The 23,844-nt window shown below is 47.0% G+C and overlaps 1 protein-coding gene across 9 annotated transcripts in view; it reads left to right on the forward strand.

The window, feature by feature from the left end:
* The first annotated feature begins 200 nt into the window (after window positions 1–200).
* The window catches only part of LOC123043410 (putative ion channel POLLUX-like 2), a 34,791-nt gene continuing 11,147 nt past the window's right edge, over window positions 201–23,844 (forward strand). For 4 of the 9 annotated variants that reach the window (XR_006419179.1, XR_006419178.1, XR_006419180.1 and 1 more), the window contains exons 1-12: window positions 225–515; window positions 623–717; window positions 1,131–1,243; window positions 8,196–8,458; window positions 8,659–8,730; window positions 8,859–8,934; window positions 9,087–9,185; window positions 9,270–9,424; window positions 9,509–9,613; window positions 9,737–9,823; window positions 21,163–21,247; window positions 21,333–21,480. Coding sequence is in view for 6 of the 9 variants with exons in the window: in XM_044465860.1 (XP_044321795.1) it covers window positions 421–515; window positions 623–717; window positions 1,131–1,243; window positions 8,196–8,458; window positions 8,659–8,730; window positions 8,859–8,934; window positions 9,087–9,185; window positions 9,270–9,424; window positions 9,509–9,613; window positions 9,737–9,823; window positions 21,163–21,247; window positions 21,333–21,480 (1,393 nt within the window). In the remaining 3 variants the exon portion in view is untranslated. Of the gene's footprint in view, window positions 516–622; window positions 718–1,130; window positions 1,244–8,195; window positions 8,463–8,658; window positions 8,731–8,858; window positions 8,935–9,086; window positions 9,186–9,269; window positions 9,425–9,508; window positions 9,614–9,736; window positions 9,824–21,162; window positions 21,248–21,332; window positions 21,481–23,844 lie in introns of those variants that run through there. The other 5 variants (XM_044465876.1, XM_044465883.1, XM_044465892.1 and 2 more) reach the window with 5 other exon arrangements.

A 23,844-nucleotide genomic window follows, 5' to 3' on the forward strand; every position in this document is an offset into this window, starting at 1 on the left:
CGCTAGTTTGACGCGCCTATTGGAGATGCTCTTTAGGGCCAGTTTTTTTCACTTTATATTTAGTTAAAGTCTAATTAGCTAGGATCATAAAAAATATATGAAGTGACGATTTTAGGAGAAGCTGGGGAGGGGGCAATTCTGGGAGAAAGCTTATTATGGTACGGGTCGCCATAAGCGAGATGTAGTCGCCTAATAGGAGCACTAGTCACCTTATCCTCCGGCTAGCCGTTCGCGTGCAGCCGTTCTATCTCTCGCCAAACATTTTCTCTTGGAAGGCATTCGTTTTCCTTTTGTCTCTTTGAGAAAAGTATCTTCCTTGTAAGCCATCCCGCATCCGGGCAGTGTAAGTCAACCACTCCACTCCCGCGCGCTCCCCTCTCGCGGCTTCGGTTCTTCCGCCCGCCGCCGATTGCTGCCGAGATGAGGTCGCAGCTTGATGCCGCCGCCACTGCGTCTTCGCCGCCGGCGTCCGCTCTCCGCCCCTGTCCGCCTCGGGCCCTCCTTAGGTGCACCCGGTACTGTTGATTACATTATGTTGCACGCATGCGGCGGCCTTGACGCGGCGATGATTTGATCTATCGCTGCTCTTATCCACATCCTAATTCCTGCTCGTGCACTCTAGGGTTTGCGCGTTCCCCGGGCGGTTCCGCGTCAGGCGCAGTGACGGGATGAGGGTTAGCTGCTCGGCTAGCCATCTTCCGAGCGGCATCAAACGAGGTTCGTGGTACTAAATGCAGCAAACTCTTCCTTCGATACTTAGCCAATTACTACCTCTGTAAACTAATATAAGACGTTTTAGATCACTAAAGTAGTAGTGTTCAAAACGTCTTAGAGGGAGCAGCTGTCTACAACTCTAGGCAGAGAGTTGTAATAGCAGTGGCGGAGGTTGACAAAGTTGTTTCGGGGGGCCAAATAGAATATACTCCCTCTGTCTCAAAATAAGTGTCTTAACTTTGTACTAAGTTGAGACACTTATTTTTTGGGATGGAGGGAGTATGAGTTAGCGGGGGGTTGGGGGTGCCTCCCTGCCCCCCCCCCCCCCCCCCCCCCCCCCCGCGCGAATTGGGTTTTCATCATAGATCGTTATCGATTATGTACGTGTTCTCTGTTTAAGCTTTACCTTATCATAGGAGGAGCAAGAGTGTTCAAATCGGCAAAGAGAACATGCGGAAAGGAGACGGAGTCTAATGTGAACACGCCAACCACGTCGGAGGCAGAAAATCACCTACACTTTCCTGTTAAGGTGATCTTTTTTTATTGTTTCACTGGTGTACTCCCTCCGTTCCTAAATATTTGTCTTTGTAGACATTTCAAATGACTACTACATACGGATGTATGTAGACATATTTTAGAGTGTATATTCACTCATTTTGCTCCGTATGTAGTCACTTGTTGAAATGCCTAGAAAGACAAGTATTTAGGAACGGAGGGAGTACTATTCAGTTGTTTGATCACCTGGCCTGATGCATGGGCATATGGGCTTAGTCTGAAAAAATCCAACCTGTAGTCAGGGGCGGAGCCAGCCCAGCGGGCCGCCCCGGGCCGCCATTGTGCACTGTAGCAGTTGTGTACAGTAATTGCTACAGTCTGCACTGGGTTTGGGGCCTGGGCCCTGGGGGCCTGGCGCCTGTATCTGCCACTGCCTGTAGTCTTGTTAAGGTTCCAGGGGCATACCATGTTGTTTCTATGAGTTCAGTACATAATTTTAACGATAGATGGATCATGGAGGGGACATGTGATTTTTCGCTTATGTGGACAATGTGAGTGCATGGAGCCATTGATTGCTTGTGAGAGCATCTAAATGATTCTATGGTTATTTGTGTTATGAAAGCAACTTGTCTCTATTACATAGTCCATGGGGCATATATATATATATTACACATGACTTGGGATACAAGAAAAGAAGGACTCCTAGACCAATACTAATACTTCCTCACACCCCTGCAAAGCGTATGCAATAGCATTGTATTTGAAGAAGTGTAACACTAGAAAAAATGATAATTCAAATCCATGTCTAGAGAGTGCCGTCGTAGCATGAAGAGTCTTCAAAACCTGTCGCGTCAAACCAAAGGGGGATAACAAAGAGATGGCACATCAAAGAAAGACATTGCATCACTTGAAGATACAACTGAAGTATCAAGAGAAGATGGGTTATCAAAATAAGATGGCACATCAATGAATAAAGCATTGCGGAAAAAAATCATGGCCCATGACAACCGACGGCAAAAGAAGCTCGACGGCTAAGGCACAATGGGTGTAGATCAACAATGCAAAAAGAGTCCAGCAAATCCTATATAAAACAACAAGGGCAAGTAGGCCACAAAAGTTGTATATAAAGGATCAGGACTAGAGAAAGGCTGACGGACAAAAGTTAGGTGGACTCGCATGGCATGAGAAACACAAAATATCAACGGATTTGGTGGACACATCAAAAAATATAGCAAACTAGACTAGATGTGATAGCAGAGGAAGTAAATCATGAGGGCGAGGGCCAAAACCAAGTAGATCAACTAACATAGCCTGCGAAAGACGACTGAGGGAATAGTAAGCCTCATGCACTAGCCAACCAACCAAAAGTACGAACTGATGGAAAGGGCTAGGCAATCCATATATACACTTCAACACCCCCTTTCACGTGTGACACAGGAAGTTAACACGTGGATACACTCAGAGGTATGGCTCAAGAGGCCTATACGTGGACACAAAGGGGGCAACAACAATTTTTAGATAAATTGCGAAAGCCAGGACTTGAACTCAAGACCTTAGGCTCTGATACCATGTTAAGCTTCATGCACTAGCCAACACAACCAAAAGTCCGAACTGATGGAAAGGCCTAGGCAATCCACATATACACTTCAACAACTACAACTTGCGTCTACTAGAGATACGGAAAGAGATCACATAAGGAAAGAGATCACATATGAGTCATCTAGTCCTACTGTCAAACATAACCCAACCTTGTATTCCCCTTCGTGCCACCCATGAAGAAGAATCCTAAGGCACTCACCCGGTTGGCAAGTTTTATTTATCAAGGTTGAAGTTGTATTATAATCTATCAGCTATCAAGATTAAGGGTGGGCAAGTTTTAGCAATTATTAGTTGAAGTTGTGCTATGGTCAAGTATGTAATGTCGAAGTCATCCATAACCGCAGACACGACTATTCAAATAAATTTAACCCTGCAGGGTATACCACTGTTAAACCGTAACGTGACTACCACTCTTAAAGTCGTGTGCCAAAACACATATTCCGCGAAAATCACACCTCAATTGTATGCTGGCAGATCGATAGCCCTCAAACACTTCCTTGACGTTGCAAACAAGTCCAAGGAACAACCTAACTAAGTTTAACATAAATCGAGAGTTCGGCCCTAGCTCCGAGTCGGACTCAACCATTGTGTACATGGTGAGGTCGGCTAGAGCCCCACAAAGGTAACTGCTCACCGATGCGGCTGTTTTACATGTATACGTTGGCATACCATTCATCCATCATAATCATCATCGTAACAATAATATAAACATGTAACATGCGTATGCCAAATGGAAAGCCCGAATTTGTGGTCCTTGGACAAATTTGTGGTCTCGGGTAGTAGGTCGTGAGAGGGGCCCATATTCCCCCCTCCCAACGGAAGTCTGGCATGCTCATCTTGGATCAAGATAATGGGAACTAAGTTTCTAGGTCGGCTCGAGTGGAACAAAGCACCGGGACATAAAGCCTGGCCTCCCACCGTTACCTCCCTAACTTACCATCACATTCCACAACAGTGCATAATTAAACTTTATAACAATAAATGATTGTATCAGAGCCAAGTTAATACTATCCACCAACAACGCAAGATAAGAGCTACAATATGAGGGCAAAACCCTAAGCATGACCACGACAAGCGCGGCTAAACACTGGAAAGCTTGCCTAGAATCCATACCTGGTACATTTGCAGACCTTTCTCATATCCAATGTCATCTCCGGATCCTATCCGCGAAGAAGCAAAACAATGGAAAGCAATCAATGGATGCATCTTATAACTACGACAAAGATACAACATGCTCATGGAATGCAATTCATGACATGACATGGATGATAAGCAACATTACCCTAATGCAACATGAATCAAGGTTCAATGGAATTAACATGTAATGGATAACACATGTTCAATTAATGCAACAATTAAGGATGATGGTTGAATGTTGATTATACTTAGCATTACATTAAGTGTGGTGAACATGGGTGTACATGGCATAAGATGGAGATGGATTGTAGTAAATCTATCTACACATATTACATGGAGTGGAATTTTTTTTATATAAAGCATTTCCAATTACCTCATATAAAGAAAGGTTAATTATGGATTAAGCCTAACTCCAATAGTTGATGCAACATCCATGAAAATGACATATTACTGATCTTTGCACCATGCTGATCAAAATGGCATATTGAATCATGTTAAGCTAAGATAGGATGATTTAGTTATTAATTAGGCATTTTAAATAATGCATTAATGCTAATTAAATGGATGCAACAATTTAAAATGCTCTAACATGGATGCAACAATTTAAAATGCCCTAACACGGATGCAAATGACAATTCATGATCTATACATTTTTCTGATCAAGATTCATATATAATATGTTTAATTTGGAGCTATGGATTAAAAGATATGAATTATAGAAGTTCAGGTCATTTTTGGAATTTATAATTCAAAAGAATTCAAGGTATAACGCCTAGAAACTAAATGCACCGGAGCCTAGCTAGCCATAACAACTGACTAGTGGGACCAAGGGGAGGTTGACGAGGCGTTGGTGCAGTAGCGTGGGTGTGGGGTTTCCTCATCGGGGCTAGACCTAAGCCACGGTGGCTGATTGGTGGGAGGAAGGGGCCCACAGTCGGAGGTGTGGGTGCATGGTGGCTAGCCGGGGACGCTGATGGGTGGGACCAGGGGTCCATATGGTAGGTTCTGGCTATGTGTTAGGTGCTACCGAGGCTATAACTAGCTGCATTCGCTGACGGGTGGGGCCTAACTGCCACATGTCGTGGTCAGCGATGGACCTTGGACCCTCACGGTCGGATGCGCAGCGAATCGACCGGATCGGCTGGAAGTGTGTGTGTGTGTAGAGAGAGAGAGAGAGCTGACAGGCGCAAGGACAGGGCCTATGAGTTGGTGACTTAGGTTGCGGTGGCGCGTTGGATTTGAACGACGGTGACCTATAGAGTGGCGGATGGACCTGGCCAGCAATTTTGACATGTGCGATCGGACAAGCGAAGCGAGCCGCGTCTACCAGCACAACGCACGCAATCGGATGAGGATGTGAAAGTCGTCGTCGGCGAGGTGTAGCGGCAGGTGCCCTCGGGTGTGTGTGATGCGTGGTGCGGGAGCTTGCTAACCAGTGGGTGGATGTCTGGGAGTGGGCTACGAGTGATTGCGAGGCGGATGGCGCAACCGACAAGAGCAGATGGTCACCAGAACAACGCCGGCGACCATGCAGTGCGGCCGCCGACGGTGGTGCTCGTGGAAGCGGTGCAGGTGGATGAAACCGGGAAGGGGAAGTGAGAGGAAAGATGTGGCAGCTCACCGCGGGGATGTTGGCGTAGTCAAATGGGGCGGAGGACGCCCGGTGGTGGCGAAATTGGCGGCAAGTCGGCATTACCCGAAGGGGAAGAAGAGGATGAAGCGCTCGTCTCCTTGCGTCTGGGCTTGATCTGGTTGGTGAAGAGGAAGAAGGAGTTGTGGCGTATCCCCTGGACATGGCCGCAAGGACGGAGGAGGACGGTGGCCACTCCGGCGACGAGCTCGTGCTGTTGGCTATGCTCGGTTGGCTTGGGGAAGAAGGAAATAATAGGGGAGGGGCTCATCAGCGCCGCGGAAGAGAGGGGAGAGGCTAAGGTTAGGGTTGGAGGGGAAAGGGGGTTTTATGGTGGGCGATGATAAGAGAGCTCTTGCCAGCAAAATCACTACTTGTGATGCAAATGCCTCTCTCCCAGATTCAGAAAAAGGAAGGAAGAGGGCCTCTCGACGGGAGTGATTCCCTGAAAAGAGATCGTTCCCAGCATCCTCGAGTTCGTAGTCAAACTCACCTTCATCCACCTTTCATGAACTGGCGCGGGCATGCGCCGATGTCTAGAGCAGGAGATGGAAGCTTGGGTTGAGGAGGCTTTCAACGAGTCATCAAAGGCGAGAGATCGGTTATATTCGGATTTGTTGGCAACTCAGCCTCTTTGACAATGAGCTTTTGTTTGAGTGTATAGCCGAGGTTAAGTGTTCTGGCTAGAGGAAAAGGGCAGAAAGAGAGTTGATTACAACTGCGCGAAAGGAATTCGTTGAGACCTATCCGAACCAGCCTCTTTGACATGAGCTTTTGTTTGAATACGTCGGTACTTAAGTTTTTTGATGGTGTGAAATGGGGTGTGGGCATGTGCTAGTTTCATATACTTATATATGAGGCCCCACTGTTTTCCCCCCATTATATGATTCTCAATTACCTTTTGCCTGGTTTTTATATGAGGTGCAGGCCGTCGGCGCTCATGGCCGACGTCGGAGCGGAGGGGGATGTCTCTCCCGGGAGGAAGACGACAAGCACAAGGCAGGTGGTCTAGGCTGGGCTTTAGCGGGTTAGGTGGGGAGGTGGGCTTCCTGGCGGTTGGAAGAGAGGCCGAAGGGAGAGAGAAGAGATGGGCTGGGTGGGTCACTGGGCTGTGTTGTGCTGCTGCCTCTCCCAATTCTCTTCTCTTTTCTTTTCCCAGAAATAGAAAAAGCAGAGTATAGGAATTAATTGAGGCCCCAAAACAATTTAGAAAATTCTGAAACTTGTTGTGGACCTTGCTGGAATATTTCCAAGCCACCATAAACATTTCAGGAATTTTCGACAAGGAAAATATATGCATTATTTAATAACACATAAATGGGTTTTGAATTGGGGGTAGGTGATGGAAGAGGGATCAAATAGTGAGATAAATTGGGGAGCCTCTAGATGTGACATAAAGGCTATGTGCAAAGTATGAGAGTCTATCTCACACCAAAAGACCGAAAGGGAGAAGGCTCAAGTTAATTATTAATAAATAAAATATCAATGTAAATTATTGAAGATATTTATTATAGCTTCCTAATACCATTGGAAGAATATTGATAGTGTTTTCAAGAGAATTCACCATGTGAAATCCTTCAGTTTAAATAGATAAAAGATCTATGCAATTTATTTAATTGGATTTAATTAGGTTGGCAATTTTAATAAGGTTGAGGTTTTAATCAACCTCATTTCAAATTAAAGCATGCTGACATGATGCAAAAATAAAAATAAAAATCAATTCCTATTTAGGTTACTGCCCCAGGATGTTGCACGTAGGACGAGAGATACGAGGGAATCTGTGTGGTGGCAGGAAGAAGTGGAAGTAAAAGGGAGGTAAAAGACGAGGTAAGGCTCGTGCGCTGGCGAGCAGCCTTACTAGCGGGCCCACCAGACAGCTAGGGAAAGAGGCAAGAGAAAGGCCACCTGGGCCGAATTTGGCCCAGTTAGGGTTTGGCTGACTATTTCTCTTTTTATTATTCTTATTATTCTTATTGTCTTTGTCCCCTCCAATTGCACAAATGGTTTAGTATAGCACTTTACACTACTATGAAAATTTTCAAGGATTTTCAAATGGGTATTTGACTGCCATATTGATTCAAACCCAATTTTGCCCCAATTTGGGTTTGAACTGCAAGTAGGCGAAATATGGCTCCACAAGTCATGAATATTTTACTGGAGGTTATGGGCATCTTATTATCCCCAGATATTATTTTTCATGAATTTTTATCAAGAGAATCATCACCAGACAATTAGATTACAGTTCTTCCAATTTTTTGAATTTGAACAAAAGCACTTGATTGAAATACCAAAACTAAGCCAGAAGTTTTGGGGTTAAAAGCAGGGGTTGGTTATGACAACTGTGAGCTAGCAAAACTACTAGCTCAGAGGTTTGATGACTACTCATGCACAACATTCACTTGGGGCAGATTTGAGACTAATGCAAAGTTTTTTAGGGTTTTGGCTTTGAAACTATATGATGAGATCATGCCATGAAATGCATTATGTTACATGATGCTTCCATACTCTATTACAACTCCTGATAAGCAGGTTTTCACAATGGGTCATTACACTTTGCAACAAATATACTATCAATGTACCTTCTGTTTCCTGAATATCCCATGCCTGTTCAACTTTGCAGGGAAACAACATGGTGAATATAGTAAGCATCACATTCTGCCTTCTACACAGAGTTGTTATAGGCCAGATGCAGTTAATGATGAAATCATTCCCCAGGATATCACAAAATATTACAAGTTTGCCATTTGCTTGCATATCTGATCCTATTAGAACACCTGTGCCTCTTAAGCTAGATGTGACTCTTCCACCACTGCCTGATGTCAGATGGAGTATTTCACGCTTGTACTATCTATTCAATACACAGCTTGACCGAAACATTGCCTTGTAAGTGAGTATATCTAGTTTTTACTAGCTAGACATGTATATTTGGTAATGTGCAATGCCTCTTTGATCGTACTACTACACTTGCCAGGCTGCCACCTTTCTGCGCATTCCAAAAGTTCATCCTAAGTTACGCATAATAACTGAAGTTTCTTGCTCATGGTGAATTAACCTGGTACTTTGTCTTCACTATATCTTCAAAGGTCTATTATCACTTTGCTCGTCACATGCTTTTCTATTGTGTTCGTTGGAGGATTGCTATTTCATAAGTTCAGGTCTGTAACTTTCTTATTTGAAAGGGCTTGAATTTTCTGATTTATTCTTCTCTATTTGTCAGAGAGGATATCCTACATCTTCACTAGTCAGTACTAACATAAATGAAATATACTGGTTTCTATTTTAGGAAGAAAGAACAGCCTCTGGAGGACTGCTTATGGGAAGCTTGGGCATGTCTATGTTCATCATCTACTCATCTGAAAGTAAGTGCTAGTTGCTTTCTGGGTTCAGAACAATATGTGCACTTAGTTATTCAATACTGTCTTTTCTTAGGTAATATCTTTGACAAATCATTCTGTAGATATTTCCCTTTTAGAGGACTCTTTTTGATACATTCTTTTGCTTGTTTTCACAGCAAAGGACACGTATTGAGCGTCTTATTGGGTTCTTTCTTGCTATCTGGGGTATATTGTTCTATTCTCGTTTGTTAAGCGCGATGACAGAACAATTTAGAGTGAGTTTTTTTTAAGTATTCTACAAAACTGAGGTGAAAAATCTTTACACAGAGCAAGTCTTTATCTGTCACCTGGTTTTACAGACCCAAATGCATAAGGTAAGGGAAGGAGCCCAGTTGCAGGTCCTTGAGGAGGATCATATCGTTATCTGTGGAGTCAATAGTCATCTGACGTCCATATTGAATCAGTTGAATAAGTTTCAGGAATCAGCAATTCGCCTAGGTACTGCTACAGCAAGGTAACTGACGGATAACATAGCATTTTGGCAATATGTATTTACACAATTTTATACAGCCATTTACTTTCTTTGAACAATGTGAAGGAAGCAGAGAATTCTCCTTCTCTCGGAACTTCCCAGAAAGCATATTGAGAAGCTTGGAGATACCATATCTAAAGATTTAAATCATGTTGATGTATTCACCAAGAGGTACAACGTTATGCAATTCTTCTTGTGATGCTTTCTGAATGCATGCAACTTGTTTTCAGTTTTTTACCCTTAGAACAGATGTTCCAATTGATATGTGAAAACTGACTTCACTTAAAATTTCAGTTGTAGCCTTAGCTTGACAAAATCATTCGAGAGAGCAGCAGCAAACAAAGCAAAGTCTATAATCATCTTACCATCAAAAAATGAACGGTATGTATATAACCATATAGGCATATGCCTTTATGTTTGCTGACTGGAAATAATTTGGGAGAAGGGAGGGTTGTTGTGTTTTTATGTACTAGTGCATGCTATCTTTGTGGGCCATCAAACTCCTGTGTGCATGTGAATCCATTGTTCTAGTGTTGGATAGGACAATTGAAACTTTTCATTTCAATGGTTTGAGGTGAATAACTTGAAAAGAAGCCGTGGCTATTATTAGAAAACATACCAAGACGAACTCTTTAAAGAAAATTCATGTATTTTCCTATTGAACATCGATGCCATATGCTACATTTTGATATATTATTTCTGAGTACCAACACTTATGTGAAAACAAATATGTGCCTGATTTGGTATTGTCTGAGGCTATGTTTTTAAGGCGACGCCTTACCGCCTTAGGGAGGGGGGCGCTTTGGCGCCTAGGCGACGCCTAGGCGGGCGCTTTGGACGCCTAGGCGCCCAAAGCGGTCGATTTTCCAAAGTGGAGGGGGAGCGCTTCGACGCCTAGGCGTCGCCTTAGGGACGCTTTAAAAACATAGGTCTGAGGATCGAATGTAGGCATTCGCCCCTACACGGCTGGCCATGACGCCCTGCCAGGTTGAGAAGAGAGGGAGACACTATAATTTATGATTAGTGTTTGCCTAATTCTCAATGTTCAAGATGGTTGTTCTTTTATAGTATCGGCTAGTATCTAACCAATCAAATCTTATTCCTAAAATACACTCCCTCCGTTCCAAAATAATTAAAGTATTGGGTGTGTCCTAAGTCAAACTTGTTTAAGCTTGACCAACTTTATAGAAAAATGTGTGAAGATGTAAAATAGCAATGTGAGCGATACAAGAGAGCGTCCCCCGACCCTCTAAAGATGTGCCTGGCATAGCACGAGAAGACACAAGGAGTAGTGCTTGGGATTCCTCAAGCATGAAAGCTTCAATCTCGGTCAACAACGATTCATGGAGCTCGGCGAGGTGATCAGGGTCCATCCCCGAACCCAAGTACTCCCCGAGCACCAACTGCGCTTCGGTGGGCCATCCAGGAGGCCCATCACTGGCGAGGCAGTAAAAACAGGTTTGAGAGGCTCACGGAGTTTTTTTGGGGTCGACCAACGTAATTAATGCATGCCTGCATGCCTATGGTGGTATACATTTCGTAGATACTCATCATGAGTCTACAACATGACGAGTCGTCTTGTCCCAAGACGATAATGCCCGGTGCCCATTAGGGATGTGACAAGCGCCCTATCTTTTTGACTTTAACTCCACTGCAAGTGATGTATCTACAACAACCTTGTGCCATTTACAGACCCAGTGAGCTGTCAATGGCAGGGGAGGACGGAGGCCATAGGCCTATATAACGTATAAGGATTAGTTCTCTCTGCGAGCTCAATAGAAGACTAGAGCTAGGAGAAGAACAATAGAGCTATACCGAGCAATAGAATTGCCCTGAGCAGTAGCTTGTAGCCACTCATATAAGCTGGTCAAGAAATAGAGTAGGACATAGGATATTACACCTCGCGGTGGCTTGAACCTGGGTAAAAAACCCGTGTCTCTGACGTGAAGTTTGCTGAACAACTAAAAGGGGGCTATCTGTCGCGCCAGGTAGGGGGCTAAGGCTTTAGTTTTCTTCACCTCCTCATCAGCCATGCCCAAACGCGGAGCACAGTCAAAACGAGGGCCTCTTCGCCGGCACGCTCAAGGCCCTCCCGTGTGGAGAAGGCGACCGTGCTGTGGATGAATCCGCACCAAGGGAGGCGGCGGTGTCCAGGGAGCATGATGCAGCCGGCTCTCAGCAATCATCGCCTCCGTCTCTTTTGAACCCTCACAGCGTGGGAGAACATCGTGGCATGGCCCATGAGTCCCGGTCAAAGGGCGCCACGTTAGCCGCAGGCCAAGGGTCCGCCCACGCTCGTTGATGGGCCTGTTGTCGACTGGATTTTGAGGAGTTGAGCCTAAAGACTCCGCTCCACACCACACAGACCCTACTTCAGTTCGCTCCCGTGCAAACGGAGGAAGAATCTCTCATGGGCCTTTGGCTTCGGGAGGTTGTCGGTTTCGTGGATGTTGCCCACCATCGCCAGATAGCCGCAAGCGTCCAGGCTTCGTGGAAATCTGCCCACTCGCTCGGGACCCACGATAGGCTTGCCATTGTCGTGGCCGCCGAGCCTTCCACGTGGTGAGGCAAGGGTTCACCGTTCAAGATTACACCTCGTCACCTCTGCTCCAGTTGACGCCAATGACCTCCAAAAAGTCCGCAAGAGAAAGGGCGAGGACGCACGCATCAAGCTCGACCGACGGTGGAAGAGCCTGCATGATCTTGAGGCTGGCGAGGACCGGGCTTCATCGGGATCGATAGTGGATCATTTGCACGTACCACTGGCCATCGACATCGACTTCTTGCCCTACGTAGCAGGTTGTCATGCCTTCACCTCCGAGCTCCGGCGGGTCATCTGGTCGGAGAAGTTCCGACCCGACCTACCACAGAAGTACGACGGTTCTTTCTATCCAACGGAGTTCCTCCAGGTCTATACCACCGCTGTCCAAGCAGCCGGCGGTGACGAGATGGTTATGGACAACTAGTTCCCCATGGGCCTGGAAGGGTCCAATCGATCCTTGCTCATGAACCTGCCTCAAGGCTCGATCACCTCGTGGGAAGAGCTTTGTCATCAGTTCATGGCCAACTTCTAGGGCACGTTTGTACGCCCTGGCATGGAGATCGACCTCCATGCTGTTAAGCAGAAGAGCAAGCCGGTGAGGCAGCACATTCAATGCTTCAGCCAGGTTCGCAATGTTGAATTGTATATGTGGATTGCCTAGCCCTTTCCATCAGTTCGGACTTTTGGTTGCGTTGGCTAGTGCATGAAGCTTAACATGGTATCAGGGCCTAAGGTCTTGAGTTCAAGTCCCGACTTTCGCAATTTATCTAAAAATTGTTGCTGCCCCCTTTGTGTCCACGTATAGGCCTCTTGAGCCATACCTCTGAGTCTATCCATGTGTTGACTTCCTGTGTCACACGTGAGAGGGGGTGTTGAAGTGTATATGTGGATTGCCTAGCCCTTTCCATCAGTTCGGATTTTTGGTTGCGTTGGCTAGTGCATGAAGCTTAACACGCAACACTATCCTGAAGGTCTCTCCACATGCCGTCATCTTAGCCTTCCGCCATAGGGAGCACGATGAGAAGATGTTGCAGAAGTTTGGCACCCACAAAGTTCAAACTGTGGCTGAACTTTTCGCTCTAGCGGACAAGTGCACCAAGGCCGCCGAGGGCCTGGCTTTCCACCACACATGCTTCGATCAGCCAAAAGATGGAGGTGCAGATCATTGCGGCTCTTCTGAGAAGGCCAAGAAGCGCAAGCCCGAGCTCGTCCTAGCAGCAGAGCCCCAAGTACGCAAGTCGCCACAGGTTGAACTCGGGGCCGACCAAAGGAAGGCTGGTGATCAAGGTCCATCCCCGAATGCCAGTACTTCCCGAGCACCAACCATGCTTCGGTGGGCTATCCAGGAGGTCCACCACTGGTAAGGTACTAAAAACAGGTTCGAGAGGTTCACTTAAGAGTTTTTCTTGGGCCGACCGACGTAGGCCTCGCATGCCTACGACGGTCTACACTTCGTAGATACTCATCATCAGTCTACAGTACGACGGCTCTTCTCGTCCCAAGATGATATCTCCTGATGTTCATCAAATACGTGACATGCGCCCTATCTTTTTGACTTCGACGCCACCGCAGCGATGTATCTACAACAGCGTTGTGCTACTGCCCCAGGGACCCCAGTGAGCTATCAATGGCAGGATGGACATTTTGCTCAAGGAACCGCCTTGGCCTATCGTCCACTACGTCGCAACTGTCTGCCGGGCCCATGTGGGACGTGTAGTTTTGTACCCTCAAACGTTTCAACATATAAGGATGTTTGTAGAGGCTTTTGTGGTACCCCCCAGGCCTATATAAGGGGAGGGCCGAGGCCATAGTGGAGGAGGACTTTTGATGACATTAGCTCTCGCTACGAGCTCAATAGAAGACTAGAGCTTGGAGAAGAACAATAGAGCTATCCCAAGCAGTAGCTTGTAATCACTCATATAAGCAAATCAAGAACTAGAGCAGGACGTAGGGTATTACACCTCACGGTGGCCTGAACATGGGTAAAAAACCCGTGTCTCTGACACGAAGTTTGCTTAAGTGTTTTAGTTTCTGTCCGAACTCCAAACGACTAAAAGGGAGTTAGCATAATCCCTGATCTCGGCAATCACATGCCGACATCTGGCAGGCCAGGTAGGGGGCTAAGGCTTCTGTTTTCTTTAGCACTTCATCAACCATGCCCAAGCATGGAGCACAGTCGAAAACACGGGCCTCTTCGTCGGCACGCTCAAGCCCTCCCGTGTGGAGGAAGGTGACCGCGCCATAGATGAATCCTCGCCAAGGGAGGCGGCAGTGTTCGGGGAGCATGCCACGGCCGACTCAGCAATCATCACCTATGGCGCTTTCGAACCCTCACAACGTGGGAGAACATGCATGACCCGTGAGTCCTAGTCAAACGGCGCCATGTCAGCCGGTGGCCAAGGGGGCCCGCCCACGCTTGTCGACCGGCCTGCCGTCGGCTGGACTTCAAGGAGCCGAGCCTAATGACTGCACTCCACGCCACACGCACCCTACTTCAGTTCCCTCTTGTGCAAATGGAGGAAGAATCTCATGGGTCTTTGGCTTGGGGAGGTTGTTCTAGATGTTAATATATTTTCTAAAGAATCTCATGAGACTAATTTGGCATTCTAGATGTTAATGTATTTTTATATAGAATTGGTGGACTACGGAAGCCATTTTCTTGGTGCGACAACTTATGGAGAGATACAGGGAGCAAAAGAAGGACCTGCATATGGTGTTCATTGACTTGGAGAAGGCCCACGATAAGATACCGCGGAATGTCATTTGGTGGGCCTTGGAGAAACACAAAGTCCCAACAACATTAGCCTTATCAAGGACATGTATGATAATGTTGGGATTCGAACAAGTGATGGCGGCACTGATGACTTCTCTGTTAAAGCAGGACTGCACCAAGGGTCAGCTTTGAGCCCTTGTCGTTTTGCTTTGGTGATGGATGAGGTCACAAGGGATATACAAGGAGATATCCCATGGTGTATGCTCTTTGCCGATAAGCTGTGGAGACAGACTTTAGAATCAAAAGGTAGTAGAACTAAAAATGAGTACATGAGGTGCGATTTTAGTACTACTAGGCAGGAGGAGGAAGTTAGTCATGATGGGCAGGTGCTACCTCAGAAGGAGACCTTCCGATATTTGGTGTCAATGCTGCAGAAGGATGGTGATATCGATGAAGATGTAAGCCATCGAATCTAAGCTGGATGGATGAAGTGGCGCAAGCGTTCTGTGGTAAGAGAGTGCCACAAAAGCTAAAAGGCAGATTCTATAGGACGGCGATTCAACCTGCGATGTTGTATGGAGCTGAATGTTGGCCAACTAAAACGGGTGTAGCAGAGATGCGCATGTTGAGATGGATATGTGGCCACACAAGAAAGGATCAGGTCCAGAATGATGATATACGCGATAGAGTTAGGGTGGCACCGATTGAGAGAAGTTTGTCCAACATCGCCTGAGATGGTTTGGGCATATATAGCACAGGCCTCCGGAAGCGCCAATGCATAGCGGACAGTTAAGGCATGCTGATAATGTCAACAGAGGTCGGGGTAGCCCAAACTTGACATGGGAGGAGTATGTAAAGAGAGATATGAAGGACTGAAATATCACCAAAGATTTAGCCATGGACAGGGTGTATGGAAGTTAGCTATCCACGTGCTAGAACCATGACTTGGTCTTGATTGTTAGGAAATATGCAATTTGTATTCCCATGAGGCCATAGGCCGATATATATACATGTACAGGTGTGGAACATATGCAGGAAACCCCTTATACAACGGGATAAACACAAAGGGGTACATGACTGATATTATAACTCTAACACCCCCCCTCAAACTCATGGTGGATGAACAACACTGAGTTTGGAGAGATAAAAGCCATGTTGTGCTCTAGTCTGGGCCTTCGTCAGGAAATCCGCCAACTGTAACTCGGAAGGCACATACTGAAGAGCAATAACCTGATCCTGCACACCAGCGCGCACATAGAAAGCATCAACACCAATATGCTTGGTGAGCTCATGCTTCACAGGATCGCGCGCAATGCTAGTAGCACCTGTACTGTCAGATAGGAGCAGAGTCGGTGTAGTGACAGAAACACCAAAATCCTGAAGTAACCATCGTAACCAAGTCACCTCTGCCGTCAAAAGAGCCATGGCTCGCAACCTAGCCTCAGCACTCGAACGGGAAACTGCAATCTGTTTCTTCGTCTTCCAGGCAATGAGAGAACCGCCAAGAAAAACACAGTAAGCAGAAAGTGAACGGCGATCGGAAGGATCACTAGCCCACGTAGCATCCGAATAGGCCTGAAGCTGTAAAGAACTGGAGCTAGGAAAGAATAGACGGTGGGAGATCGTGCCCCGAAGATATCGGAGAACACGAAGGAGATGACTATAGTGAACCGATGTGGGAGCAGAGACAAACTGACTGAGAATATGAACCGGATAAGAGATGTCCGGACGAGTGACAGCTAGATAGACAAGACTGCCAACGAGATGACGATAACGCGTCGGGTCAGGGAGAGGATCACCATCAGTAGCACGGAGGTGAACATTGAGCTCCATAGGAGTCTCAACAGTGCGCTCGTCAGTAAGAGCAGCACGAGCAAGAAGATCCTGGATATACTTTTCCTGGGATATAAAAAAGCCATCAGAGGTAGAAGAGACTTCAATCCCAAGAAAGTAGCGAAGAGGTCCAAGATCAGACATAAGAAACTGCTCACTAAGACGGCCTTTACAAAGGCAATATACTCGGGGTCATCCCCAGTGATGATCATGTCATCAACATAGAGAAGAAGAAGAGTCCGACCACGAGGAGAAAGGTGAATAAACAATGCTGGATCATGAGCACTGGCTGAAAAACCAGCAGTAGTGACCACAGAGGCAAAACGCTCAAACCAGGCGCGGGGGGCTTGCTTAAGGCCATAGAGAGAGCGACGAAGACGACATACCATGCCATCAGGAACAGAATACCCAGGTGGTGGCTGCATGTACACCTCCTCACGCAGCTCACCATTAAGAAAGCATTCTTAACATCAAGCTGAGATATAGACCAGTGGCGTGCAGAGGCAACGGCAAGAAGTGTACGAACAGTGGTCATATGGGCCACAGGAGCAAAAGTCTCGTCATAATCACGACCATGCTCCTGCTGAAAACCACGAGCCACAAGACGAGCTTTGTGGCGCTCAAGAGAACCATCGGAGCGAGTCTTAACCTTGTAGACCCACTTACAAGTGATGGGACGGACTCCGGGAGGAAGAGAAACAAGATCCCAGGTACCAGTGCGTTCAAGAGCAGCAATCTCCTCTGCCATCGCAAACTGCCATTCAGGATGAACAACAGCCTGACGATAAGAAGTCGGCTCAAGAACAGCAGCACCAGCGGTGGGAAATCCAAACTCAACAGGCGGACGAGGACGAGAACGCAAGCCATAAGTAGGCTGAGAGGAAGATGACGACTCATCCAATAAGGCATCCACAGGTCGTGAACGACGAGTGTAATGCTGAGGAAAAGATGGAACAATAGAAGGAGGAATCGCCAAGGTAGAATCGGGGGGTGGCGACGAAGAAGTCACCGGAGATGAAGGTGTAGAATCCGGTGACATGCTAGGCGAGGAGACCGGAGAAGATGGTGGCTGCAAATCGACCAGAGGTGGAGAAGCAGAGGGAGTGGAACGAATAGGCACAAGCGCGACGGGGGTGATAGGTGAGTCAGGAAAAGTGAGGAAAGAGATATCCTCCACTGAAAAAATCAAGGAAGATGGGCGTGGGTAGAAGGGACGAGACTCATCAAAAGTCACGTCTCGAGAGATACGCATCCGACGACCGATAGGATCCCAACAACGATAGCCCTTATGCTCATCACTGTAGCCTAAGAAGACACACTCAACAGACTGAGCGGTCAGTTTGGTGCGTTCGCGAGGGGCAAGAAGAACATAACAAACACAACCAAACAAGCGAAGCATCGAATAATCGGGAGAACGATCAAAAAGACGCTCGAAAGGAACACCACCCTGTAGAGCAGCGGAAGGCTGTATATTGATAAGATAGGTGGAGGTGGAGACGGCCTCAGCCCAAAAATGAGGCGGGAGAGAGGCAGCAATCATCAATGCACGAGCCGTCTCAAGAAGATGTCGATGCTTTCGCTCAGCCACACCATTCTGAGCATGAGCACCAGGACAAGAGAATTGAGAGAGAGTTCCTTGCTCAGCAAGAACACCACGCAACATCTTAGAGATATACTCGCCAGCGGAGTCAGCACGAAAAACACGAATGGGTGAAGAGAACTGAGTATGAACCATGGCAGCAAAACGCTTATAAATAGACAACACCTCACTACGAGAAGTCATGAAATAAAGCCATGTGTAACGAGAGAAATCATCTATGAAAATAATATAGTATTTATGACCACCTTTCGAAGCGAAAGGAGCCGGACCCCATACATCAGAATGGACTAAATCGAAAGGACGCTTAGACACTGACTCACTATGTGAATATGGTAACTGAATCTGCTTGCCAAGACGACAACCCTGACACTCTAAAGAGACATCTCCTGAGACAGACCCCAGAAGACCTCGACGAACTAAAGACGACAACCGAGAACCACACAGATGACCAAGTCGATGATGCCACTGCTTGAAGGAACCAGTAACGGAGGCGACTGAAGCGGAGGAACTGGCGATGGTGGTGGCAGCGGAAGGAACATGAAGCCAGTCCAACTCCCAAAGACCCTGAGAATCACGGCGGCGAGGGCCAGCCCCAACCAGAGTGTGCGTGCGACGGTCCTGGACAGAACAAGAGTCAACGTCAAGGATGACGCGACAACCAGAATCGGTAAGTTGACCAGCAGAAAACAGATTCATGGTAAGTCGAGGAACATGAGCAACATCAGGAACAGAATAAGGAGTGGTAAGATTGCCCCTACTAGCAACAGAAAGTGGAGTACCATCAGCAGTGAAGACATGAACAGGAGAATCCAGCAATCGAAGAGAGGACAAAGTGGAAGAATGAGAAGACATATGAAAAGAAGCTCCAGAGTCCAGAACCCATGGGGATGTACCTGACTGTGTAGAGGGCGGTTGCTCAGTGCGGGAAGCATCAGTCACAGAACCAGCAGTACCCGTCGAGGAAGAACCTGAAGCCGCGAGCAGACGCTTAAGTCTCAGAATATCCTGCTCAGTCAAAGCAATGGCTGAAGCTGTCGAGGTAGATGACGAAGTCCCTGAGGAGGATGATCGCGCCTTGCGCAGGTGTTTCCTCTTCGTGTAGCAGTGGGACTCAATATGACCATCATTGTTGCAGTAATCGCAATGTGGACGGGGGCGACCTGAGCCTCCAGAAGGAGTGGGCAAGAGCGGCGGAGCACTCGAGCGAGAAGGGGTCGGTGGTGCAGCAGGTGGCGTGGAAGAAGACCGAGTAGCGAGCACAGAGGGAACCTCCAGCAAACCAGCACCACGTAAGCGAGTCTCCTCAGCACGAATCTCAGAAAGCGCCTCCATGAGAGAAATACGGCCACGAGCAAACAACTGAGCACGCCGGGGCTCAAACTCCTTACGGAGCCGAGACAGGAACTCGTAGACGCGATGAAACTCCAAATTGGCCTGGACAGCCTGGCAACAGGGGCAAGTACGACAACCAGCACTGCGGAGAGAATCAAGCTGGCGCCAGATAGCAGAACTCTGTGCATAGAAGTCATCAACAGTAGAGTCACCCTGCTGAAGAGCATGCTCCTGACGGATCACAGAAAGGTATAAGGCATCACCAGAGGGCTGATAGCGCTGACGAAGACGGGTCCACATCTCAAAGACAGTAGGAAGACCCAGAAACTCAGAAGCAAACTGAGCCAGAACACTAGCAGTGAGAACAGCTGCAGCACGAGCATCATCATCAAGCCACTGGGTGTAAACAGACAGAGCACCATGATACGTCTGAAGAGCCTCCTCATAAGCCAAAACCCTCTCATCATAAGTACGAGCAGCAGCCTCATCAACAAGCTTAGCCGCATCCTTGGCGGCCTGATTAGCATCCGTAGGAAGAACCGGTGGAGTCGGCGGAGTAGGGGCCACCAGAGGAACTGGACGTGGCGGACAGCAGACCTCGCCAGAAAGAACACCCCAAAGACGGATGCCACGCATGTGAATGCGCATGAAGCCAGTGAACTCGGTGTAGTTAGTACCATCAAAGATCACCGGACAGCGAGGGACAGCAACATAGCCCGATGCAGCAGACATTTTTTTTTCAACAGGAGGCAACCAGCGGAGGGTCCGGACTAGAACCGCAGCAGCAGTCCGGGGCGAGAGGTCGAGGCCCGATCTGGAGGGCGAGTGGCTCGTGCGGGCAGAACCCCGATCGTGAACTGGAAACGAGCAGTAGCAGCAGCCTGGATCGTGAACAAGCAGCAGCAGCAGGGACGCTCATGCGGCTCTCCTTGGTGGTGAATTGGAAACGAGCAGCAGCAGCAGCCTGGAGCAGCAGCAGGGACGCTCGGATGGGATTGACCAGCGGACTAGCCAGCCGGATCGAGCAGAGGCCTGGCGGACGAACTCGAGGGCGGAGGCAGCCGGCCTGGGCGCTCGATGAGGAGGGGGGCAGGGGCACGAGAGAGAGCAGCGCCGGAGCAGGGTGAACCTGCGGTTGGTGAAGACGCCGGACAGCAGCGCCGCTCGGAGAAGGACGGCCGCTCGAAGAAGAGATTGGATCGAGAGCACGAGTTGCGCGTGCGTAAAAAAAAACCCTAAGGCTCTAATACCATGTTAGGAAATATGCAACTTGTATTCCCATGAGGCCATAGGCCGATATATATACATGTACAGATGTGGAACATATGCAGGAAACCCCTTATACAACGGGATAAACACAAAGGGGTACATGACTGATATTATAACTCTAACATTGATATCTTATGGGTTTCAACTCTAGCCTACCCCAACTTGTCTGGGACTGAAAGAATTTGTTGTTGTTGTATAGACTTGGTCAAATTGAAACAAGTTTGACTTAAGGCGAACCTAGAACTACAATTATTTTGGAATGGAGGGAGTAGCCCACAAATACTAAACATCTTATCTGCAATTAATAGCCAATATTGCATAATAAGACCACTGCCATAGGGCACATGTACCATACCAGAACTGCTGTTGTTGTTTGATGACTTGTTTTATTTATTTATTTATGTAAAGCTCATCTTGTTGAACATGATCAGATATGAAGTGGATACAGATGCATTTCTTTCTCTGTTGGCTCTCCAGTCTCTTCCACGAATTGCATTGGTTCCTACCATTGTTGAGGTATATACAAGATCCACCATGTATACTAGTTTTGATATATCAAACATTTAAGCATTTATTTATTCATCATGTTCTATCAATGTAGGCTTCTAACTCGACTACCATCGAACTTCTGAAATCAATCACAGGCTTAAATGTGCAACCGGTGGAGATGGTTGCCTCTAAGTTGTTTGTGCAGTGCTCTAGGCAAAGGGGCCTTCTTAAAATCTACAGACACTTGCTTAATTCTCGCAGTACTGCTCTTATCTTCCTGATATGCATTTTCGGATACAATAAGTTTGGGAAGGGTGCAGATGGCTATTGCTATTATATTTAGGGTTTAGCAACCGAGAGGTCACAGAGAAATGAACAAATAAATGCATCTAACTGCGATAATTTTGTTGTAGTAGGACTATATTTCTGTGCCACGTCGCTATTCTCCATCGGCATCGTTCACTGCCTCTGCTTGCTGATTTCCATGCACGCCGCCTGTCATAGCTCTGGTTTCTCCCGGGCGCATCCCTCCACCTCCACATCTCCCTGTCAGCACCCCCCCCCCCCCCCCCCCCCGGCCCGCGTGCGTCAAGTGTTGGGCTGCTATGTTTCGAGCTAACTAGTAGCTGGTTGGACACATATTAGAAAACAGCTCCAATGTAGTAGTCATGGGCCTCTGTTTCCATACTCCTTACGTAGTGTTTTTTGACGATGTTAAGTACACATGTGTGGTCTTCGTCTCTGGGGCTTCCTCTTTGGCGAGGTCTCCTGTCCGCCGCACCTTTATGTCCCCCCCCCCCGTGGAGACTACTGCACCTGGTGTTGACAAGGTTGATATTGATGCTGCCAAGGTTTCTGATGATGCCGCTCTTTGTGTACAGTTAGGCGGGTTCCGACTACTAGGCGGTCTCGAGTCATACCAGGATCAACTGATCGCGTATGCTCAATGGCTTGATGATGATCCATGTTGTGCGACTGTCCTCATTGCTAGTGTCCTCTTGGTTTTTTTCCTAAGATAGTGGGATACTATACGCCCTTTTTCTATGTGGAATTATCTTTATCAGTGTTATCAACCCTATGAGGGCAGGCCTGGCGCAGTGGTGAAGTCCTCCCCACTTGTGCCAAGAGGTCCTGGGTTCGAACCAGCCTCTCTGCATTGCACTTTGCAGGGGTAAGACTAGGTTCCTATAATCCCTTCCCAGACCCCACCTTGTGTGGGAGCTTCTATGCACTGGGTCTGTCCTTTTAGTGTTATCAACCCTATGTTGACGCTCTATATCTATCTATGGTTCTTAGAAGTACGTGGAATTATCTTTTGGACTGTGATATTTGGCACATGTGTGCCATATAAGCAAAACTGCCACACCTCTACTTCTTTCACTTTAAAGTACCACACGGTCCCCCTTCCTTCGACCCCATCTTCTCCCGAACGACCTTGCAGACTCACCTGAGAAATCTGCTTCTCCCGCACATTCGCGCGTCCACCCCCGAGAAAACTGCCACTTCTTCATGTCTACCATATGATAAAAAAATATTGCGCATGTGGGATTTGAACCCGCACCTCCTTGGCACCAAAGCGCGCCACCACAACAACCTCACCCTTAGGTATTTGTTGCTCAAACTAAAGAAACTAATCGTTTTGATCTTTTTTTTACAATTGTGTTACTACAAAAAAGTATAGAAAATTACCACTATTTTCCCTCAGGACAAAGTTACCATGGTATTCGCGTGCAAGTTATCAGACCTGTGTTGCGTAAGTTACCGTGCTATTTACATAGAACTTACCAGGTACTATGTTTCAACAACTACACCCCTTTCAAAATTACCACTGTGTTATAAGGTCTTCGATGTGTAAAATATCGTGGTACTTACACATAAGTTATCAGGGTATGTGTACATCAACCTCGTCCTTGGTCAAAGTTACCATGAGGGATTGTACATGAGTTACCAGGTCTACAGTTCGTATATTATCATGGTACTTACACCTAAAAACCTGAGTGTGTTTCGGTAACTTTTTTCATAACTTTTTCGATGTTTTTGCGTAACTTATCACGCCTATAGCGGGTCAAGATGGGCCATTTTTCTGGGCCAACCCACGAGCACATGTGCCTCCTCATGACACTAAACATTATGTGGCTTTTCTGTGGCACATCATGTGTTGTGTTCATCTAAGAGGCCTCGCGAGGCGAGTGTATGTTTTTAACAACTTGTTTTCCTTTGGTAAAACATTACCATCATGTTTATATTGTAACTTATCGGTTATGCGGTGCTTATATTATCATGTTATTCACACAAAAATTATCGGGGATGTTTTGAACAACTTTTCCCCGGGACAAAAGGTTATCATGTTGATTCTAGGTAACCTATCAAGCCCGCGGTGCTTAAAATATCATGCTATTTACACAAAATTTATCAAGGGTATGTTTCAGCAAAATTTCCCCCCCACGGGTCAAAAACTTATCATGGTGTTTAGTTATCGCGGTGCATATGTTTTCATGCTATTTACACATAAAAATACCAGGGGAGGGAGGTATAGTACCGTGCTATTTACACAGAAGATACCGGAGTATCTTTTCAAAAAAAAATCCCTATGGTCAAAGTTACCATGGTGTTTCTACCTCAGT

The sequence above is a fragment of the Triticum aestivum genome, chromosome 1A (genome assembly GCF_018294505.1).
Source record: "Triticum aestivum cultivar Chinese Spring chromosome 1A, IWGSC CS RefSeq v2.1, whole genome shotgun sequence".
NCBI lineage: Eukaryota > Viridiplantae > Streptophyta > Magnoliopsida > Poales > Poaceae > Triticum > Triticum aestivum.